This window comes from Ursus maritimus, unplaced genomic scaffold (assembly GCF_017311325.1).
Source record: "Ursus maritimus isolate PB19 unplaced genomic scaffold, ASM1731132v1 scaffold_5, whole genome shotgun sequence".
In the NCBI taxonomy this organism is placed as follows: domain Eukaryota; kingdom Metazoa; phylum Chordata; class Mammalia; order Carnivora; family Ursidae; genus Ursus; species Ursus maritimus.
The window spans coordinates 29,908,916-29,932,856 of record NW_024426663.1 but is presented as its reverse complement, the minus strand read 5'-3'; the positions used below and the strand labels follow the sequence as shown (position 1 = coordinate 29,932,856).

Genomic DNA, 23,941 nt, shown 5'->3' with positions numbered 1-23,941 from the left:
AGGCAATTTCTTGGCTTACGTAACTGAAAAGTTCAGAGGTAGAAATGGCTTTGGCCAAGACGTAATCTGGTAGTTTGACGGTGCCACAAAAGATCTGATTTCTTTCCATTTTTCTACTCTGCCCTCCAGTGGTGTCGTGTCCATTCTTACATGGTACCAAATGTTAGGAGCAACAACATGGCTATGTTTCTTTTGACTACCAGTGAGAATGAAGAGAGAGAGCGAGAGAGGGAGAGAGAGAAGAGCTCTTTCTCAGCATTGCTTTGGACCAGCCTAAGTCACTTGACTATCCCTAACCAATCACTGTAGCCAGGGAAATTAAAGGCTTAGTCATATTTATTTAAATTCACATGTTTTGTTCAGGGGGATGTAGATCCCCAAGCAGGAGTCAGTAAGGCCTGGGATGCAAGAGAGATGGAATGGATGCTGGGAAGCTATTAACAAAGGGATTTGTAAGATGAATGTTGAATTTTATCAAAATGCCATCTTGGCATTTCTTGAGATGATCACGTATTGATTTTTCTTTTACTGGTTATAGCGAGTTACGTAGGTAGATACCCTAATCTTGAATTATGGGGAGAAAAAGTACTTAGCTATGCCCTGTGGAAGTAACTGAGGTCCTGGGGGCATCAGCTGGTTTCCTTTTTTCCTTTTTCCAGCTCTGATTCAGACTTCTCTGCCTCTGTTCAGCCCTGTGATACTGGTGTCTCCAGAACTCTGTCTTTCGTCTCCTGCTCTTAGTGATGGCGGAGTTTCATCTGCCCCTCCTCTCTGCTGGTATCTCTGTCTCTGAGCTTCCTACTCATGGATCCTGCAGCATGGCAAGCTGGATGTCCGAGAGGCATCTCAAACTCTGCATGTCCCCCCTTAACTCATCATCCCCCGTAAGCATACCTGACCTCCTGGATTCTTTACAGCCTCACCCAGTTGCTCAGACCAAATCCTCACACTTCCATTTCTTTCTCTTCCTTGCCCACATGAGTCTCAGTTGATTCTATGACCATATCGGGCTCTAATTCATCCTCTTATCTGTATCTCCTACCACTGCCTCTAATGCAGGTGCTCGTCATCTCTTATCTACACCAGTGGTTCTCCAGCCTTAGCGGCGTCCCATCAGCTGGAGGGCCAGTCAATACACACATTGCTGCGTCCAGAGCTTATGGTTCAGCAGGTCTACAGTGGGCCTGAGATTTGCCATTTCTAGTAAGTCCCAGATGAAGCTGGAGGTTCCAGGACTATACTTTGAGAACCATTGGGCTAGACCGTCACAGAAGCTCCTTTCTGATCTCTGGCTTTCCAGTCCTAAGCCCCTTAATCTATGAACTTCAACCAGAGGGATTCAGCTAAATATTAATGCAACATACTAAAACTTTGTCACCTTTCTCAGCACATTAAGACCATGACCCCTTGACCTAGCTCCTTCCACCCTCTCCAACCTCAGTTTCGCCCCTCCACAGACCACTGCTTTGCTTTTCTTTAACATGCCTCATAGCGTTCCCAGGGGCCTGAAATGCCCCTTACAATGGTTTTCACCTGACTAGGTCCCACTCCTCCTTCATCATTGAGGTCTGTTGTGATTTTCTTAGAAGCTTGCCTGAATTCCCAGATGAAGCTAAATGCATCTTGCATGGGTTCTCATAGCACCCTGTAGGTCCTTCTGGCTTATTACTTACCACCATTATTGAACTGATTGCAGAGCGCTGCGCTCTCTGATGATGGTATTTTAATGCCTTGAGTGCTACAAGGTGAGAGCCCGAGACTCACCAGAATGAGCACGTGGGCAGAGCTTTAGAACAAGAATAAAAGGGAGCTTCTCACTCTCCTTCCTCTCTTACTTGAGAGTGGAGTTTTTCAGTCTTTTTTCCGGCCAAGGGAAGAGGAAGATGTGAGGATCCAAGATAGACTGTAAGTTTGAGCTACTTTTTTAAGGAAATGTACTTTGGCTAAGTCGAAAGTGGTCTTTGGGGATTTAATCGTGTGTGTGTGTGTGTATGTGTGCACGCGTGTGCATGCTTTGGAGTTTTTCTTGTTTTTTACTCCACCAGTGGACACATTTATTCCATACCCCTTTCTAAATCTCTGGGTTTCTGGGGGAAAGGAGAGTGCTGCTGTAGGGGCCCTTCCTCAGCTCAGCCACGTCCCCCTGAAGACGCTGCTTCCACCTTTATGGTGTTCCGTTGTCCTTGTCTCTGAATCTTAAAAATATTTTCGGAAAAGAAGAAATAAGACTGTGGGTGCTGTCCCGTTGACTTCTTACTTAAGCCCCAGTGGAACAAGAGGGCCAGGGTACGGTGGGGACTTGACTGGCCATAATCTTAGGTAGAGGAGGGGTCACAGGGCCCTTGGGATACAATCTCAGGGCGGCTGTCTTGCTTGCTGACTAATAATAATTGACTAATTTAATCGTGTAGTGTCTCACTTAAGTCTTACATTTTTAGGATATGAATTGTACTTTTTATGAATAACTGTTTAGAAGTAATTCTACCAAATAAGTCAAACTGTTCTTCAAAAAAGCGGGCATTTGTATTTTGTGAGTGACTTCTCATGAATTACTTAATTTTAAGATTTTATTTATGTATTTCACAGAGGGAGAGAGAGTACAAGCTGGGGGAGCGGCAGGCAGAGGGAGGAGAAGCAGACTCCCCACTGAGCAGGGAGCCCGATGCAGGACTAGATCCCAGGACCCCGGGATCATGACCTGAGCCGAAGGCAGACGCTTAACTGAGCCACACAGGCGCCCCTGAGTTACTTAACTTTAAATGGGATTTTGTCTTAAATTGGGAATCAGCTTGACACTGATTCTTTAATCCCGATGTCCACGTGATCCATGGACTCAGGGACTGATGGTTGTGCTTTATACCAGTATGAGTGGCCCTGACACACCAGAGTCAGGAAAGTACATGTGGTTGAATTTTTGATGCAATACTAGGTGTTGTGGAAAAAATAGTTGTTTTGGGGTCACCGGGGCCCTAGTGTGAGATTGTCCTGGAGCTGAGCAGGGGAGACATTTTGCTATTGGCTCTCTAAGGCAACTCTAGCTTACCAATGACAGAATTTAGGACAGAGGCAGTATGGATAATTGAAACCCACAGGAAATCTCAAACTCATTTTTAGCGGATGGTTTCTGTTCCCTTGCCCATCCGATCTGTTTACCAGAACTGCTGACCATGTAGCAGAATTGACTGATTGGAATATCATCCCCCTTCACTTTCTCTTGCCTTCATTTAACGTTCACGAGAAGGCATGCAGCAGGCTGGAAGAGTGTCAGAAATGCTTGGGTTTTTCCACAGTCTGGGTAACTGCCTCCTGAATAATTAGAGATCCACTGTGCTTAGTTCGTCCTCTGTTACACAATGTAATTGTAAATGCTTGAAGCCATCCGGCAGCTTTATTATCAGTAATATCCCTAATAAAAGGAAGGAAGTTTGTTGAGGGATGTCACATTTTGCGGTTCCCTTTAAATTCCTCTGCTTTCCATGTCAGACTCTGGGTTTGACCTCTGGGATCTGGGAATAGTGTTATGCTTATAAACACTCAACCTGGTGATACTGGCACAATGGTTAAGTCTATGAACGGTGATGCCTTGGTTCTTGGACTGCACGTATAATGTGAAACCTTTTGACATAATTCTAATATGAGTGCAGTTAGGGTTTTTTGTTTTCCTCCAAAGCTGATTTTCCGTAAGGCTTCTTTGCACTCACCTTTTTTGGGTACTCACCCATTTCGTGGGTTGTGTTCTTGATCATTTTTTTTTCTTTTCATTTTAACATCTAATTGGTATCAGGCAGAGTTCTTTGCCCTTGGCAATAGATGAAGCTACTATACCATTTAAATAATTTCTTTCATCTGATTCGTGTGTTGTGGTGGATGCCTCCCCCATTAGACTATGCTGGCGATGTTTTCTGTGTTAGGATCTGATGGTATCCAGGTGTCTTAGCATTGATTTTTTATTTTTTTATTTTATTTTTTTACCCCCTCAGTGCTAACCTGAGGATGGCCTCAATGTCCTCTGTCCTTTCTCACTGCAGTGTTTGCCGGGCACAGTGTGGTAGGTGATCGTCTTTTCCACTTAGTTGAGATAGCATGTTCCCTGTTGACAAAGAACAGCCTTGTTAACCAGGGACTGGGGAATGGAGGTGAGGGCATGGGCAGGGGGCATTGTAAGACCGAGTGCTGGGAAGTCCATCACTGTCTCATCTTGTGCATGAGGCCCTGTCTCCCTCTTTGACAGCCATGTTGGCTGTGGCGTAGACTGTCCATACTGATGTCCCCACTTCATTTGCCCTATGCTCATTATTTTTCAGCCAGAGCGTTCATTTAATTATAAATCATTTTAAAAGTTTCGTAGCATCTTAAGACTTTTCTAGAACAAATCAAAATGTAAGTGAACATATAAATAAGAGCATGGCCTTCTAAGTAAGTTGGGTCTGGGCTTAAATCTCAACTCGAGCCCCTTGGGTGAAGTGCTTAACTGTGATGGAGCTTTAAGTCTCCCCTTCTCCCCCCCACCAAGAGTTTTTATTTTAGAGAGGGAGGGAGTGCAAGCTTGGGCGAGGGGCAGAAGGAAAGTCCCAAGAAGACCCCCGCGCTGAGCACAGAGCCCAACAGGGCTCAGTCTAACAACCCATGAGATTATGACCTAAACAAAAACAGAGTTGGACACTTAACTGACTGTGCCCCCAGGCACCCAGAGATTTAAATTCTTCAGCGGTTAAAGAAGTGCGGTTGCTGTGACCATTACATGAGCTGGTGCTTGGGGGGATTCAGAAGCCCCTTCATAATGAAGCAAGGTACAGTTATTTTGAGCAAGGACCCCTGAGTCCCAGCCCACTTTTCTAGGATTTCGTTTTATTGAGTTTCAAGGAAATTTTATCCATATTCTGAGGAATTTTAAACACACTACCTTATTTTACCAAATAAAGATTTTATAGTAGGAAAGAAATGTACATGTTGGCTATTTGTCTAGTGGTTACTGCTCAGTTAATGTTAACTCAAAAATAGAAAAGACTTTTCTAATAAAACGAAATACATTATACATTTACTTTGCAGTATTTAAGATAGACAACAAATGAGAAAAAATAATTCCATAAACACCTATGTAGTCAATACTCACTGCTTTAAAAAAAAACAAAAACCCTGTTCAACCACTGTTGAAGCCCCTGGCAGTTCCTTCCCTACATAAATCCCCCTTTCCTTTCCACCAGTGGGACCTCTTGCCTTAACTGGGAATTTTTAAGCTTTTCTCTGTACTGTTAAAATATTCCTAAACTATCTTCAGTTATTTGTTGTGGTATTCATTTTTGAGAGAGAAAGAGCATGAGTGCGGCAGGGAGAGAGGGGCAGAGGGGGAAGGAGGAGCAGACTCCCCACTGAGCAGGAAGCCTGACTGGGGGGAGGGGGGGAACTCCATACCAGGACCCTGAGATCATGATTTGAGCCAAAGGCAGATGCTTAACTGACTGAGCCACCGAGGCTGCCCTCTATTCAGTAGTTTAAATCATTTAAAACTTTCAGGGGTGTTCTAAGGTCTGTATTTTTCCAAATCTTTTTTTTCCTTGAGGCTTGTGAGATGCATCCATTTTGAATGGGTAGCTCTTAGTTGATATATTTTCATAGTATAATGTAATGCATTGGACAGATATTCCTCAAAATAGTTTTTCTGGTGATGGATGCTCATGGATTGTGGATTAGGCTGTCTCCAATTTTTTGTTAAAAATTTGCTCCAAATACTTTTGTAAATGCCTCCTTGTATACCACAGAGAAACCCGCAGAAATCACATAGGAGTTGGATTGTAGGATACACGCTTCTTCTTCTTTACTAGAAATCCCCAAAATATTTTTCAAAGTGGCTGAACCAATTCACACACCCACCAACAATGAATGAGTTCCTATGGGTCAACCTTCTGGCCCATGACACTGTTTAACTTAATTCTATCATTCTGTTGCTTTTAATAAATGGCTGGGTGTGACATAGTATCTCATTGCAATTGAAAATTATTTTCCTGATTACTGAAGATTGAGCATCTTTTCATGCTTTAATTTCCTTCTCTGAGTTTACGTTTCCTGTCTTCTGCTGAACTTTCTTTTTGGTTGTCTTTTCACTGATGGTTTTAGGCGTTTTTATTAAGTTCTGCTTACTAATACTTGATTGTTTCCTGAATTTTAGATCTTCTGTCTCTTGAGCTCTCCGTTGTTTTTTATTGGAGTGTTTTATGCTTTTGGTTAATTTTTTGTTTAATAGAAGTTTTAAGTTTCAGAGTCAAGTTGTTCTCTTTTATGGTAGTCTATTTTGATGAGTAGTTATCTGTAGGTTGGTATTTGTGATGAAACCTCATGTTGCAAATGAATGTACTATACTAATAGAAAGTAACAGAGCACAAAACACGGTACATCTGTCACCCACTGGGGGTATCTGATGCCTATGAGTAATCTTCCATACATATGTTTGTAACAGACTTAAAAACAATTTTTTTTTTGATACTAATTTAGAGATACTGATTTGGGGAAATCAGCAAATGTGAAGGAGTGTATCTTTCTCTTGCCTAAGTAATCGTGAGATTTTGGAGGGGAGTATCTGGGTGGATTTTGGTGCCCTTCACAAGGTAAGTGCTCAGGTGACATTTGTTGAATAAATTAATGAAGTAATTGAGTTTGCTGTTGACAACAGACCTGTCTGCTCAGAATAGACCGGTGTTCTCAACCCCAGTTGCACCTGTGATTTAAAAATGCTGATGCCTGGGCCTCATCGTTAGAGTTTCTGATGCTTGTGGTTTGAAGTAGGAGCCAGGCATTGATGCATTTAGTAAGTCCCAGGTACTTGGAACAGGGAGCACAGGCTGAGAAGGTCTCTGAGCGAACTGGCAGCAGGAAGGGGAGGGGAGTGTCAGAACCACTCTTGGGCACTGAAAGGTCTGGGGCAGTTGAGTTGACAGGAGGTTGTCTAGGGTGGCCAAAAGCAAAACGAGGGGAGGGCTGGAGGCTGGTGTGACAGCAGAGCCTGCTGCCAGAGCCCTGAGGCTGACAAAGAGACAGAAGGAAGCGTGCTAGATAGGCTGAGGGCAGGGGGCCTGCGGAGGGCAGACCAGGGCGTGGTGGGGGTGTGCGGCCTCCTAGTCAGGGCTGGTGCCTTTGGGACTGAAAGCCAGAGGGCTGACATGGGCCTATTAAAAAGGCAAAAGTAGGGGCCCCTGGGTGGCTCAGTTAAGCATCAGACTCCTGATTTCGGCTCGGGTCATGATCTCTGGGCTGTGAGATTGAGCCTGGCATAGGGCTCTGCACTCAGCAGGGAGTCTGCTTCAGATTCTCTCTCCTTCTCCCTCTGCACCCCCATACCTGCTTGCATGTGCACACGCACTCAAAAAAAAAAAAAGGGGGTGGGGGTTGGCAAGCCAAAGTCAAACACAACCTTTGCTTGCTCAGAGGAATAAAGAATTTTGGCCTGACCATTAATGGAGGGTGGGCAGGGGACACCTTGAGAGAATTAAATACTAAAGTCAGAGCCAACCGGGCAGCAGGCAGAGTTGATTAAGGTATTTAAAAATGCCTGCTCCTGAGCCCGCAGCTGATGCCTTTTGTGATTGCCGTGATCTTCACCGTGCAGTCGTCCTTCCCCCTTGCCCTGAGCTGTGCGTGTATACACACCTGTGTGAATGCTCCCGTCTGCGGCAGCTGGGGAGGACGGGATTCCAAACAGGAAGTCCCTGAAGTGGGAAGAGTCAGACTTGGAGCTTGTTTTTTGGAAGGCCGAAGTCCGCCACGGTGGCCCTGACACAGGTACAGACACACACCTTACTTTTTGCTGCTTAATCCTAGTGGCAGCCCCGTCAGCAGTAGTGCAGAGGACCAGGGCCTGCGCAGGGACTGCTGGGTATCGGATCATCTGTTTGGCGAAATCAGAATGAAGCCCAGAACCTCAGGGAAGAAAGCGGTCAGAGTTCTCTGAATTCTAGAGCGTAACCGAAGAACATTGCACTGGGTGTGCTGGGAGGAACATCAGGTCTCAGTTCTTGACTCTGTTGCTTAAAACCCATGTGATTTTAGGCAGTTGAATTCGTTGCAGAGGCTGGGGATGAAATTGTGAGGAGGACTGACGCTACGTCCTCAGGAAACTGGGTCTTGCCAAGGAGGAGGAGGCTTGAACGAGTGATAAAGTCGGTAGCTCTGCCGTAGAGGAGGGCGCTGAGCAGAGCCGTTAGGGGGTGCCTTGGCGCAGCTGGGTTCGGCCAGCCCGCAGAGAGTGGGGGGCCGTGAGCGGCCGCTGGAAGGGGCAGTAAGCTGGGCCGGGCAGAGGGGTTAGCAAGGGCTCTCCCAGGTCCGCTGCTTTTCTTCTGGACTTCTCCCTTCCTGTTTGAGGGAAGCTCTAACACCCCGAGTCCAGGCTCTCTAGCAAAATTCCTGAAGCTGGAAATACCCAGAGGTGTGGCAGTCACCGGCAGGAAGTGTGGTGCCGAGACAGGCAGACGAGCCTCTGCTACCTGGACTTCTTTCCCGATGATCTTTCATCCGCCTGACCCGCACCAGTTTTCATCCTGGACTTTCCTCTCCATTTAAATGAGGCCAAGCTGTGTGGGGGTTTTTGTCACTGTCTTCTTGTTTGTTGTGACATTTTCCCCACTCGATTTCACTGCTCTAGTTCCTACTCATAGCAGTGTCTGCTTTGTTTTTGCTTAATCTGTTCTTAACTATCCAGAAAGTAGATAAACCAGATGTTGATTTTTTTTTTTTTTAATGCCCTAAGTCCTAAATTGGATCCTGTTAGTTTTCCACTCAGAAACCCACAGTGTGGTTTGTGCCTACAGGAAAGAAAGCGGGGCAGGGGGGAGATGGCACATAGCTCCCAAGATGCGCTGAGGGACTGCCCCCAGTCCTCCCAGTCTTCACTTTCTCTGCCATTGTACCTTCGTATTTTTGCCTCCATGCCTTTGCTTCTGTTGTTTCTTATGTCTGGAATTTCTTCCCCCAGGCCAGTCTCTTGTTCTTCATGACCTGTTTGCCTTAATGGAGACTTCCTTGATCTCCCTACCTTGAAAACCAGATATACTCTCTCCCTTCTCCCATCTTTAAAGTTTGAGGGAAAATATCTATCAACCAGAATTGTGTATTTCATTAAACTATCAAAAGTGAAGGATAGACGTTCGTAGACCAAAAAATACTCAATGAGTCTGCCACTCATAGACCCTTTTCACTCAGAATGAAAAGATACGGTCCCAGTTGCACACTGAGGGATCTATGTTGCTAGCTTGAGATTAACTAAAGTGAAGGTATTTATGCCAGAGAATCAGCAAATGCTACAAAATAAGACTTTTCCCTAGAGAGCCAACTCACCTGAATGTGAATTGGTGACCCTGCTGCGGTATACGTGTGTTTCCCTGTATACAGGTGTGTACGTGTGAATGTCTGACACACTGGAAAGATGGGACAGTTAAAACTGCACTGTCAGTCGGCAGTCCTTCCTCGCTGGGCTGTTGGGGAAAGCTGTGTGGTCAGAGTGGCTAGGAAGTGTGTCTCTGCTCATTCCTGTCCCATCCTCCTCTCCCCCTGGGCACTGGAATTAGGTTATCTATGACCCCATCCTTTCCTTCTGTGACCTTGACCAACTTCTTTACTTCCTGGAATCAGAGCTCATCCACTCACTGGGGATTTGTGCGTCTGCAGTTGCTCAAAGTTCACTCTTTGAAGTAGAGACTCTTGGCTTGGTTCCAGAGACATCAGTAAATGGTCTCCTGTTCTTGTTCATGAATACTCTTTCATGGATTGATGACATGTAGGCGGTCGGCTCCTGTGTCAGAAACCCAGCTCTGCAGGAGGCTGCTCCTGTGAGCGGACCTGCTACAGCGTGGCCTCTGCTGGTCACTGCCTCATGCCAGCCTGCGGAGCCGGCAAGGAGAAGTGCCACCAGTCTGTTGAGATAGTTGGCCTCTCCTGAACATGGAAGCCAAGGTCAGATGAATGGGAGCTCAGCCTAAGAAGGATGAGGGAAGCGCAGAGATAGGAAGCTAGGTGTAGGTCAGGAGTAAAGGAGCTAGTGAACGGAGGCCCCAAGCTGGGTGGTGGAGGTGGAGGGTGTGACCTGGGAGGTGGCACAGTGAAGCGGGCTTGGGAGGAAGTGGGTAGAGTCGGGAGAGGCAGGGGTCTTGGAGAAGGTTGACCAAACTTGCAGTACTGTCTCCTGGGCTCTGCCTCCAGTGGCAGCTTCCTGCTGAGCTGGGTCAGGCAGGGGTTAAAGGACTGGCTGCAAGCAGGGGGCTCATGATTGTGAAAAAGGATGTAGTGTCTTGGCTGTTGAGCAGGAAAAGGGTATGTTCTAGGACAGGTGTCACTTTGAAATTTCCATGCTGTCACTCAGTGGCCATTGCCTGTCTCCTACTAAGGTCACTCCTGTGAAAGTGCCTATCACAGTCCCTGGGCAAAAGCAGGGGGCATGAGGAGTGTTCACAGGATCCTCAGATGTTCTCCTGGCTAAGTTTAAAAAGGCCTATGTAACCACTACCCTTTGGCTCCCTTCAATTTCCCACCGCCTTAGAGCGAAGTGGGGCCATGTGACTACCTGCAGCCAGTGGGTGAGGGGAAGTACTGTGTGTAACTTTCAGGCTGAGGTTTTAAAAACCCATGCTTGAGTCTCCTGTGACTTTCCCCTTGGCTTTGTCTTGGCCTGGACCTCTAAGTAAGCACAAGGAGGAATTGCTTTGGAAAGTCACCTGGAACCATAGTGAATTTTGTATGAATAAAAAAATCTTTGGGGCGCCTGGGTGGCACAGCGGTTAAGCGTCTGCCTTCGGCTCAGGGTGTGATCCCGGCGTTGTGGGATCGAGCCCCACATCAGGCTCCTCTGCTGTGAGCCTGCTTCTTCCTCTCCCACTCCCCCTGCCTGTGTTCCCTCTCTCGCTGGCTGTCTCTATCTCTGTCAAATGGATAAATAAAATCTTTAATAAAAAAAAAATCTTTATGTTATTAGGCCACTGAGATTTGGGGTCTCTTTGATCCCACAGTATAATTGAGCCTATTCTAATTCAGAGCTAAAATAATGACATGAATTTTGAGATTTAAATGAGAAAATATATGTTAAGATTCTACCGCAGTATCTAACCTGTGATAGAAGTTTTAACATGTCAGTTTTTCACCATCTTCCCAACTCTGGGCCTGTTTCCTTATTAGCTCAAAAATTAAAAAAGAGTAATATTTACATCCTAAAAATAAGAAAAGTACCTGAAAAATTTTACCACATACCAATGAGGTAATAAACTTCAGGGTTTTTTCTTCCCCCTTCTTCTGAATTGTGATCAGAAGCGATTCGGAAGGTATTTCTCCTCCCATCAGAGCTCCTCTTCCTCTTTCTTCAGAGCTTCACAGTTCCTGGGAAGCTAACATGCTGAGCTTCCTTGATAGTTCCAACAAAAAGATCATGTTTTCTAAAGACATAAAATGCATGACAAAAACTGCTCATCATTGAAGAGATTTCCCAGTGTTGTCAACAATGCAAGGACGTTATTTCAGAATTACTCCAAATTAGTCACTATTTCCTTACATATAAGGAAAATGGAATTGACTTCCTTTTTAATGTTGGTAATAAAGACCCATAAATGCTGCCTTTCAGGGCTTTTATCCCACCAAGAGACCTACATAAAAAGTGACTCGACCTTGGTCCTATCTAAATTCAGTTACATAAAAAGCTGAAATACAATAGGATCCTATGGGCCTAAATGGATAGGAGGCAATAATGAGAATTATTTTCTTTAAGAGAATCCAACCATTTGTGTGCCAATAGTCATTACACTGTTTCACGGTATTTGTTTTAGAGAGATTTCATCAGGAAAGTATTGTGAGCTCTCAATCAACACGAACACACACACACCAAGTACCTATATAATTACTTTGTGCACATCTTGGTTATTTACGAAGTTAGACAGAAAAGTAGTGGTTAAGAGTGAATTGTTTTTTGGGTGGTCTGTGCCCTTCTAGCAGGGATCCTTCCCCCTGTCCCTTAGCCTTCCAAAGTGAGTCACTTTTTATTTTATTCCTTTTAAACTTTATACTACATATTTCATTGATTTTTTTTTGTTGTTGTTTTTCCTTCCCCTGGATGACCCCTTGGGGAGCCAGTTTTGCTGGAGAAAACCTATAGCCTTACTGGACGGGATTTAGGTGTGTGGTGGGTGCAGTGAACCCAAGAGCGATCACAGGGACCATGAAAAGATGCCCTAGATAATCAGTCAACTTGATCTTACTGTATCAAATTGGTTTCACTTCTTAATTATGAACTTTTTAGTAAAATTCTGGCAGTTACACTGCTTTTGCAGGACCATGTCTGTTTCAGAGAAATAAACACTGTAGTAGAGCCGGGGTGCTGGTTGGGGTGCTGAGTGCCGGTGACACAGGAGGCAGGTACTGCTGGTTTTTCTGTGGAATCATTCTTGAGGCTGTGCTTATGTGCTGGGTGCTGGTGTCAGCAAGAACACTTGGCTGGATATGGTTTTGTTCGAAGGAAAGAAGCATAGGATCACGTGTTCTTCTGCCTGAAGACAGCAGTAAAACACTGAAAGAACTCGTCACTGGTCCACGGGCTCAGGGACTCGAGGCCCCAAGTCGGTATGAATTGTGCCAGGCCTCCTAAAAGGGCCCACTGTCTGGAGGCTGCCTCACCCAGCAGAGCCCAGCACAGAAGACCAATAGCCTCTGCTGAGCAGTCACTGGAGGACTTGAGTTGTATGCTGTCTGGGTTGGTCAGAGGCAGAGCCCCCAGCATCATGGCCTCGCGCAGTGAAGCCAGGGTTGAGGGATTAACCTAAAAGAGGAAAAAAATGTCATCCATTCAGTCATGTTTTGGAGAAGATACACACCATGCCCACCAGGAATTAAGCACAGAGAAAAGGGAAGAAAGGAGAAAGGGAAATTTTTAGTTTTCAAAATCGTAACTTGAAGTTCTGCTTTTGTTCACTGATAAATGCCTCCTCTGGCCCTTGACTCATTCTTGAGTTACCTCCAGTCCTGTGACTTTCTATGCTTGCTGAAGGTGTACCGTCTGACTGACAGGGGCCAAACTCGTGTGTAGAACGCAGGATAAGCTTCCAAGTGGTGCAAACTGACTGCTTCCTCTTGGAGAAAAACAAAATTAGATCCTTGAAGGTGAGGTCAAGAGCCTCCATAGAGTTACCTAGTAAGAGTCACTTCTAGAAATCCAAACTAAGCTATTACTGACAAATATTTGTTCTGTGCTCGGAGCTGAAGGCAGTTAGATGCTGTTGGCCACTGAACACCTAAGCTCATTCCTGGACTGAGTCGTGGGGCACGGTTGGCCTCTGCAGTCATGGTATGGGCTTGCTCGGATTATTGGAGGAAGTGCAATTCAAATGACTTTATTCATGGTAAACATGGGTATGCCTCATACAAAAGCATGAAGATAAGAAAATTAAGTAAATAGAAGAGCAGCTCTTCACATGTTTTAGCTTTCACATTTGAGAAAAAGCTTTACTGGGGATGTTTGAATAAAAACTGTCTAGCACGGTGCTGAACACATAGTAGGTGTGCAGAAAGTAATGATGGGTTTTTCTCCCATAAAGCAGTACTTGCTTATTATAAAAATCCATGTACTCGAAGTAAAAACAACCTGAAATCCACTACTTAGTATTGGCTATCCTCCAGGACATTTTCAATGCATATAAATGTATGTATTCTTACCCGAAACCAGGATCATGCTGTATGTGTTTTATAAACGGTCTCTGTGTCAGTAAGTTGGATCCTTGTAGTTCATGTCTGCAAAGCAGCGTCATGTAGTATGCTAAGCAAGGAAGAACCGGTCAGTTCTTGTAGTTCGACGTGGCACATCTCACGTGGTGTCATTTCTTTAGCAGGTCTCATCTGCGGAGGTGCGCATTGGGCCCATGAGACTGACACAGGATCCTATTCAGGTAGGCCTGCGTTATGCGTGGGGCTTTGTTTCGGGAGCACGTGGTTAGAGGAGCACCCTCGGAGGGGCGCTGTCCGTACTCCAGCAGGTAGCCAGCCTTGCCCCTGCGAACCCGCCTGTGCGTACAGAACTCCTGTGTACCGATGCCTCTGTGGAAATGCTTGTTTCTGTTAATGCCATGCTTGACGAATCAAACTGTTTCCTTGAGGACTTAAACATTGACTTGTCGTGAGCATAAATACAGTAGGTAGGGTGCGTGGTTGGGAGGGAGAGCAACTCTTGCACCAGAAAACTGGTCTACTCCACACCCTGCAGTAGCTGGAGAGTGAAGAAGCTGTGGGTGGCAGACGGCAGGGCACTTGCCACGAGCCACGGTTGGATGTGAACCTTGGCTCTTCCAGCCAGGTGACAAAGCTGTGGGATCTCGCTTGTATTGCTTGACTTCTCCACCCAGTGTCCTGTCGGTAAAGTAGAGATAATTGCCCTCTCGCTTGGGGAATGATGGGTTAAATGAAATTGTATTAAGTGCCCAGGAGACTGCTTGGCAGTGGACCGTCTCTGTAATGACAACTGCTGTTGGCTGGGTCAAAAAGATGACAGGAGACTCCCCCTTCTTGTCCCCTGTGACTTGAGCCAGGCAGTGGTCTAGACTCTGTAACACGGAGGGGGCTGGCTCTAGGAAGAGAAGGCTGGGTGCCTGTGGGATTCACCTCACTGTAATAATGGCAGCAACTTGACAATTGTCCTCTCTACAGCCCTCAGCATCCAATGGCCCCTTCAGAGAAACAGGCCTGGAGGGGTTTGTACCCTTTTAAGTGAAAAGTGATTATTGTTAAATCCCTGTTGCATACCCATCTTCCTGATGGGCCTGTATCAGTGAGCCTTCTCCCTGTAAAAAGGTAGCTTGTTAACACCTGGAAGCATGTCTTGTACTTGGGAAAAGTGAATATGCAGAAAAAAATGTAAGCAACCCAACATGTAGTTGAAAGTGAAAAACCAAACAAGGAAATGTACTGTTTGATTTATGAGCAAATGGAAAAGAAAATAATGTTTTATTGTTGCTTAGGAAAAGAAATACAAATCTAGGGAAAGGAAAAAAACAAAAGGAAGAAATTCAAGCTTGGGAAAATTTGATGAAAACAAATTTAGGAGTAGAGGGGGAAAAAAGAATTTACTAAAATAAACCTAAGCCACAACTATTTGTATAGAATACAAACAAGTGGAAAATTCCAGTTATTCTGGGGGCATGTACTTTGTTCTCCATTTTGAATAAAGGCAATGACAAAGGATCTAATAATAGTGTTTATTCCCAAAGCAATTTCCTGAATATTTCTTGTGATTAATGGAGTTTTAGATCAATTAGTTTAATTTACCTTAATTTTTGCCCTGTGCTGTACTGGAAATTAATGATCATGATAAGGATGTCTTTTTCCTTTAAAAAAAAGATGTAATTTGTCAAATCGTAAAGTATTTCAAATATTCATAAAGGTACATGGGTATAGCCGTACTACGTTCATCAAATATTAACAGTATACTTTTTCTATTTGAAGTTTTGTTTTTTGTTTTTTCAGAAACAACATTACCCTTAATTATCCTCCTGCCCTCCCCCCCCCGAAATCCCCCCCCCTTAGAAGTAACCAGTACTTGGAAATTTATTATGCTAGGTGTCTGTGTACTTATTCTACATATGTGTGTGTCCATTCATAATTAGTTTGGGGTATTTTTAAGATTTATTTGAAAGGCATCAAGCTACAGGCACCATTAGGAAGTTTTTCTTTATTCAACATCATGTGTTGTCTTACGTAAGCGTCTATTCCCTAATGTAAGATCACAAAGATACACTGCTTTGTTTTCTTCAAGGAGTTTTAGCTCCCACGTTTAGCTCTATGGTCCGTTTTCAGTTACTGTTTGGATATGGTGTGAGATAGGGCTCCATTCTTCCACATGTGGATGTTGAGTTGTCGCAGCATCATTTGTTAAAAAGAATATTCTTTTCCTGTTGAATTGTCTTGGCATGTTTGTCAAAAATCAACTGACCATAACTGTGAAGGTTTATCTCTGGATTCTCACTTCTCTTCCATTGGTGTATATGTCTGCCCTATTTCTTGATTGCTGTGCTTCAAAGTGTGAGTCCCCTAAGTGATTGCATTAAGTCTATAAATTAATTTTGCAAGTATTACCCTGTTAGCAGTTTTGTCTCCCAATTTGTTAATACAGAGGTTTTTACCTTTCTTTGAATTTTCTTCTTTCAATAATGTTTTCTAGTGTTCAATGTCTGTCTTTGACACTTGGTTATTATTCCTAAACTACTTTTTTTTTTTTTTTTGATTCTGTGGCAAATGGAATCATTTCCTTAATTTAGTTACTGGGTTATTCATTGCTAGTATATAGAAACACTATTTTTGTTTATTTATGTTGTATCTTGCAACCTTGCTGAGTTCCTTTATTAGCTCTTAGACTTTTTTGTGTATTCTTTAGAATTATCTATATATAAAGTCATGCCATTAATTCTTCCTTTCCAATTTGAATAAGTTTTATTTCATTTTACTAGCCTAGTTGTTTTGCTAGAAACTCCAAAACAATGATGTATTTAGTTTTTTAAGGGACTTCCATATGTCCTATCAAATGGGCTGTTAATGTTTTATACTCCTACAAGCAATATGAGAGTTCTGGTTACTCCAAATCCTTGGTAATAATTGGTGTTTCAGTCTTTTAATTTTAGCCATTTATCTTGTGAATTAAATTTGCATTCCTCCATAACTAATAATGTTGAGCACTTTATTGACTTATTGGCCATTCTTTTATCTTTTGTGAATGTTTAAGTCTCTTTATTTTTAATAGGATTGACTTTTAAAACATTACTGAATTGTGGTTCTTCATTTACTCTTTTCACAAGCCCTTTGTCAGATTTTGAGAATATTTTCTTCCAATCTGGTTCTTCTATAAATTTTCTTAACTTTGGCTTTTGAGCAAAATTTAATTTTGATGTAACCTAATTAATCCTTTCTTTGATGGTTATAGCTTGCTGTATTCTAAGAATCTTTACCTACTCCCAGGTTGAGAAGATAATTTCTTAGGGTTATTTTTTTTTCCTAGAAACTACTGTTTAACAATTTTAGATATATAATCAATCTCAAGTTCATTTTGGGATATGGAATGATAAGGAGCTAAAAGCTCATATTTTATCCTCCTATTGATGTCTAGTTCTAGCTTCACTTGTTGAAAAGACTATATAATCCTCCATTGCATTTGATGCCTTTGTTACTGATTCTTTGTTGCAACTTGTTTGGGCAATAATGTAACCAATTTTGAAATTAATATTCAACAGAAAGCTTTTAAAGATGTTTCTCTATTTGAATAGGAGATTCTACATACTTGAAGTAATTCAGCCTTACCAATTATGCTATTCAAACTATATTTTAATTTTTTGACTAATTTTTTTCAGTTTCTATGGCAATGGCTATGTTATCAGTATCTGCTAATACTTGATGATGAGTCTGGTGTTACTGTTTATTCTTGATTATTATATATTCCTGGTGACCATCCCTTTTATTATGAGGTGTCTTTTTAAACTTTTGCCTTACATTGTTGTATCTGTTGGTAAGTTGCCACACCAGCCTTTCTTGGTTCATTTTTTCTGGTATGTTTTTGCTATTCATTTTCAGTTTTGCTTTATAACTTCATATTAAATATGCCTACTATAAGCAGCACATAGCTTTTATTTTTCCAAAATCTATTTTTTTGTCTTCTAATAAGTGAATTCAGTCTGGTTACATCGAGTGTGAATACTGATAAAATTAGTCTTATATTTGCTATCTTAACATTTTTCTTTATATTTCTGCTTTATGTCAAATTGGCAGTTTTCAGAATTTTTTGTTTTAAACTTGGGTGGTGGTTCTTTTTCTTTTTGTTGGTTACCCTTAAGTAATATTTTAATATGCATGCTTGCCAGTCAAATTTTATAACAGATACTGTATTCTGTCCTACCAAATGTGATCTAGTCCTTGGTAGAATTTGAATTCCCATTAACAGCTCTACTATACTCCATTACTGAAAAACAGTTGTCCATACTTTTGGATTTATTGTTAGCCTGTATGCATAAGCTATGAAATAACAAAATGAATACTTGAACTCCTCACCCAGTGCAAGACCTGGAATCTTTCTAGAGCTACTGTGTACCCTGCCTGATTCGCATCACATGAGTTTGGCCCCAAATGACAGCAGATGCAAGTGGTCAACAGTCCCTCTCTGAGTGAGGGAAAGAATAATGTTTTTAAAAAGATCGCAAGCTCACCTTAGAACTAAGGATGCCATTCCTACTTGGTCGTGTTGAAATGTAGTTCTGTGGATCCATCCAAAAACATTGGACAGAGCACCTGTATGTTCAAGGCTCCGTAATAGGGGCCGCAACGGAAGAGAGGCTGCACAGCGCTCCCTGACCACCCCGACAGGTCTGCTCAGTCAGTTGCGGTATTTGTAACACTCCAACTGCAGGGACAGTGACACCTAGTTAAGTGTTTTTGTGCTTCTGCTACTGATACTGCAACTGTCATAGAAAAATCCTATGTCCTAGCGCCTTTGTATTTGATTTTTGTTTTCCCCTGACTTGACAAAAAATACCTGTTGTGAGTGCAGTGGCATGCTGAAAGTATTAGTCAGCTACATCAGCCAGGGTCCTTAGGGCTTGGAAGGTACGTGTTGATAAGAATACTTGAGGATAGGGTTGCTTTTGAGAGTGCATTTCTAAGTTCACTAGGGGGAACTTGCTCCCGTGTCAGGACATGGAACATGGGGCTCCGCTCACCCTCAGTGAGCTGGCAGGAGCAGCGTGAGAGGGGGAATGGGGAGGGTGTTGGAGAAAAGTACAGCATGGTATCATAGAGGACATCTCTCCTGGGTGAGTGGCTGTGCCTCACAGTAAAAGTCCTGTTTTCCAGTCTCGGCAAGAAAGTTAAAAGTAGGGGAAATGTTACGAGGCAATAGATTCATATTGACATTTCAAAATGAAGTGGACTTTTTTTCAATGCCTCGAGGATATTTACTTGTTGAGTGTGTAGAATTGACATGTTTCTGCTTAGAGTGCCGTCCTCCCCTCTCCTGCCACTCCAACTGGACTTTTCAACTGGATTTGCAAATGATACTCAGAACTGTGGCCTAAGCTTTTCCTACCAAGGCAGTACTTAGCTTTAAAATTTTACTCTTCCATGTTAGACGGATACAGATTGTCTGGAACTGTTATTAGAGCTCAGGTGGCCTCATGGGGGGCTATCCTTACATATCCCCATCCTGTCTCTCCTTAACTGTACCGCCAAGTCCTAGCTTCCAGCCAGCCCCGCCACCTACATGGAACTACAGAGGTGGTAGGAATTTTGGTCCCGTATTTGAGGGGGTAGAAACAAAACAAACAAAAACTAACGTGATTACGCAGCAGCCGGTGGAGTGAGGCTGCAGTTCATATACTGATAGTTGTGTGGCTGTAGGGGAGGCTCTTATCCACTCCAACCCTTTGTTTCCAGATTTACAAATGGGGATAATTCACACCTCCAAGAATTGTTAAAGGGTTATTGAATAAGATTCTGTGTTTAAAGTACTTTTGGTATAATGGCGGCGCTTAAATGCTCATCAAACTATAACTGCTATTAGCATCACTTTTCTAGGGACATTTAAAGAAAGTTTTCAAACCATTTGCTCCTACTGAACCCCCGCCCCCATTGACAATGGTTTAATGTGTGGGTACAACTACTATAATCTATACATGTGATCTATTCTAGAAGCTGTTTGTTAGCAAGATTTGCTTAAAGCCAAACCAAGTATCTTGAAAATCGATGCATAATAGCAGACATTGGGAATACACGGGGAAATGTGTCGAGGCCTTCTTACTGATAAAAAAATACTGATAATGAACGTTTATGTTCTTCAGGTTGAGAAGTTAGTTTTATCTTCATGTTTTTCATAAGTAGCCTTCACCAGAGAAAATAGTCACATTCCAATTTGACTATCCTAGACCGATTATTGCTCTCCTCAAAGATACTATTGTGGATTAAATTTGTCAAAGGAAGGGTTATGAGGGTTCCCCCAAAGCAAGAGAACATCCCCTGGAGCTATGGCAAGCTCACTGAAGCGGGGGCTGGGAGATGGGGGCCCAGCTCCGCTGATGCTTGGCTTTGGGAACGTGTTGTCCTCATCTGTGGAATGGGGGGTGATGGATCACCCCCAGAATCGCTTTGTCTCAGAGGAGTCCAGAGAGCCCTGGCCTCTGTTCTTGTCATTGCCACTGGGACACCCCCCACCCACACCCTAATTACCTGTGGTCTGTGTTACCCCTCTGCAGCTGCTCACACCAGACCACTGCACTGGATTCTCTTAGCCCTGCCCTGGATCAGCCCTTACTTCATCACTCTAGCTAGGATGGAGAGATGAATAAAACACCGCGGCTCTAATAATCTTTAGGTAGTACTCTCTCTGCAGGAAGAGAGGGGCCTTGGAGTTTGGGGTCTCTGGAGTTATATTTGAAAAGCAGTAGAGGTAGCCCTTGCTTTGTACAGTTTTAATATGTACAGATTTCAGAGTTAAGTCATGCCAGATCCCCACAACATGTTTTAGATGGCAATTACATTGGGGTTCTAACTGAGCAATTGCAGTAAATACGGATTCTGTGGCTTGCGCCTGAGTCCACATACCACGATGGTAGTGACCGATGTGTAGCCCCATCAGTAACCAATCACATCACCTTTTTCCAAGTCTTCATGACTGGTCTTTGCCCACCTGTTCTTCCGTTCAAGCACAGACAGCGAAGTGTGTAGCTGTTGCCGTCTGGTCTCCTACATGGCATTACACTCGAATAGATCATCAAAAGAGGGAAGGAAGTAGCCAACAGAGATGAAAGTGCATCAAAGAAATGCAAAGTAATAATGCCAGAGGGAAGTTGAGGTTGACTAAATGAGGTTAGAGGAGAGAGAGCTGGCCGTGAGGATGTGCATGCCGTCACGTGGAGGGATTCTCCATCTGCAGCCGGAGCAGCTCAGCTTGCAGTGATGGTCAAAATCAGCAAGTGCTTGCGGTGAAAAGAATGAAACGTCACCGAGGAAGTAGAAAACTATATGTTAATGGAACTCAGGCGGATATTTCATGGCACTGAAAGTAGGGCGGACAAAATATTGGCTAGAACATTGGAGTTGACCCAGGCTTAGGGCTTTATAATACACCAAGCCATAGAAAAGATGCTTGCACTCTGTATCCTTAATTTCTCCAATTTGGAGAAGGCATACACTGTTGAAGCTACTCTTAGTTCTTTTTAAAAAGAAAATATTTTAGTTTTCAGAGTTTCTAATGCTTTAGTTTACAGCATCCTGAAAAAATGTTTTACTTGATTTCATACAGTTATAACCAACAGAAAGTTTTCATGTTTGGAGAAAATTTCTAAGGTCCTAGGACAGTCATTTTTGCCATTGTTTAAGATTGCCTTTTGTGGTGGTTTTTAGAGTCTGGCCCTACCACGTGAAGCAAGGATTGCCTGTACTTGTGTTCTGATCCTGGACAGGACCCAAGTAGACCCAGCTCTGTTCCAGAAGGAAGGTGTCGCCTCCTTGTCCCAGGCTTCACCCCAGATAAGATTTTCTCCTCTTTGGTTGTGTTTATGGCAGTGCAGTTAAGTTGATGTAACAAAATTGTTTCCTTCTGCCCGTTCCCCTGTACCTAGATTCTTGTCCAAGCGTCGTGTCCGTGACCTGGTGTGGTCACCACTCACTAGTGTATTTATTGTGTTTATCTTTACCCGACTGTCCGACCTGCTTGCTTCCTAGGGGCAGAAACTAGACTGTCCATGCCTATCAGCTTTTTACTCCCAGGTCTTATCTGATAGATCATCAGTACATACTCATTGAATGAATGGTCTGCGTATTAGAGCAAATAAAGAGAGTCCGTTACCTTTATTCTTCACAAATCAAATTGATTTATATGCTTTAAAACTGATTTTTTAAAGTATATTTTCTGAAATTTAGAGATTTGCCTCTGAATGGCCAATAAATATTTAAAAATGGCCATCTCTGACAGACGAAGTACTGCTATGTAGAAGGTTAAATACAGTGAGGGACTGTAGTGCTTAATAAGGTCTTCTTGGTTTTGTTCTTTGGTTACAAGTGAGAGCGGCCTTAGACTACCAAGTAAATAAATGAATTAAACATATTCGTGCAGTTTTTTTCCTTCTTAGATTTCAAGACGGAGTTGAGAAGCTGTGGCAGTGAGCCATCTCTGAGTACATTCGCAGTAGGAGCTGAAGGCTTTTTATTGTCTCTACTATTACCGAGCCACAGGTCTCATGAGGTTCCCAGCCTTTGTGTCTCTTTTGTTCAAATTCCAAATTTCTGTAAACAGAGTATCATCAGCCCAGCTGTGCTGGGAGATAAGGATGGAGAGTGAGAGCCTGGTTACATCCAAAAAAAAGGCAATTACTATAGTACTCTACTCCAAAATGTATATATTCTTATTCCTGTAGATTTTTCACTTTGGAGTTTAATTATTGAAAACTAGTTTTTTCTGATTTTTTTTTAAATAGACGGGAAGAATATTATTTTTAGAGTTTTTACTTTAATTACAGGTAGTTAACATACAGTGTTAGATTAGTTTCAGGTGTATAGTATAGTAATTTAAAAGTTCCACACATCATCCTTAAATGGGAAGAATTTTAAAAACTACCCAAAGAAATCCTCTGAGTGCTTTTATAATATAAATAGTCCTGTTCTAAAATGTAGATTTTAATATTCAGGTACGGTGAGGCCAACAGATCAGGAAAGGACTATGATTAAAGAGTCTGTCACTCAGTGGAGGGCCCGTGCCTTGCCATGAAGGACCACACACACAGCACCAGGGTTGGTCAGGAGGCAGAGAGAGCAAGGGGAAAATAGGGGCAAGAGCCTCCCCCCGACTTCTGTGGGAAGGAATGGGTAAGGGAGGGTAAGCAGGCTTGGCTGGTATGAAGCATTGCAGGGCAATCTGGCATATAACCGTTGTCCCTAGTTGTTCAGTACTTAGCCCTGGAGTGATGAGGCCAGGTGGAGAGTGGTTCCATGCGTTGAAGCATGACCAAAAAATGTGGTAGGAGTGTGGGCTTTGGATTGGTTTGCCTTTGAAGGGTGCTTTCCTAGGCAAGTCTTCTGCTACCTCTACAAATTGACCAACGCTCAGAGGCACAGTCTCCGCAGGGTCAGAAGGCTCTAGATGTCAAAGCGTCAGCACTACGGGAAAATAACAAGACCTGATGAAGAGAGTTTGTCCCTTTGAGTCAGTTGTGTGAGCTCTCATGCGAAATCTACTTTAAGTTGCTGAAATGGCCTTGCCTTGATGTAACCCTCTGCGGTGAGCTAGACTTTCCCTCTCACCCTCCCCTCTGTCACACGGGCTTCTTTATAGTTCTTTGAATACCTCAGGCACACGTCCCACTGTAGGGGCCAATAGAACCATTCCTTCTGCTAAGAATACATGCCCTTCAGAGAGCAGCTTGGCTTCCTTTTTGTTTTCTTCCTTGTTTGCCTCTGATACTGTGTGAGTGAGGCCTGCTGGCCTGAGTGCTGCAGTCGGTGCCCGGTCCGGCTGCTGCTCACCCTCCCTCCTGCTTGAAGGTGGCCCTTACTGCTTCGAACCTGCTGTACCGTTTGCTTGCTTGTTACACGTGCTGTTGGTCCTTCTACCTCTATAGTGTGAGGGGTCTTTATTCTGTTCATCAGTGTATTCTAAGCAATTAAAAACAGCGCCTGGAACATAACAGGTGCCTGGGAAGTTTTTGTTCAATAATGACCTTATTTTTCCAAAAGTAGTACAGTCTAGTGTGAAGATATGTAAGGTATATGAGATTAATCTGTAGCAACGTCCAACATGGGAATACAGTTGGGTTCTTACGGTACTAGTCAACTGAGGCCAAGTGGTATAAAGGAAATATAAAGCGGTGAGATTATTGTTTAGCAATCCCTCATTTAGCCAGACAGATGCCAGAGAAGAAATTGTCTCACCATTGCTGACTCTGAGGCTCTGTATACGGAGTTT

The 23,941-nt window shown here is 43.3% G+C and overlaps 1 protein-coding gene across 2 annotated transcripts in view; it reads left to right on the top strand.

The window, feature by feature from the left end:
- Positions 1-23,941, top strand: part of PDE8B (phosphodiesterase 8B) — a 342,584-nt gene that overhangs the window by 194,496 nt on the left and 124,147 nt on the right. The window contains exon 5 of one of the 2 annotated variants that reach the window (XM_040622155.1): positions 13,848-13,904. In XM_040622155.1, the coding sequence (XP_040478089.1) occupies positions 13,848-13,904 (57 nt within the window). Of the gene's footprint in view, positions 1-13,847; positions 13,905-23,941 lie in introns of those variants that run through there. The other variant, XM_040622156.1, reaches the window with a different exon arrangement.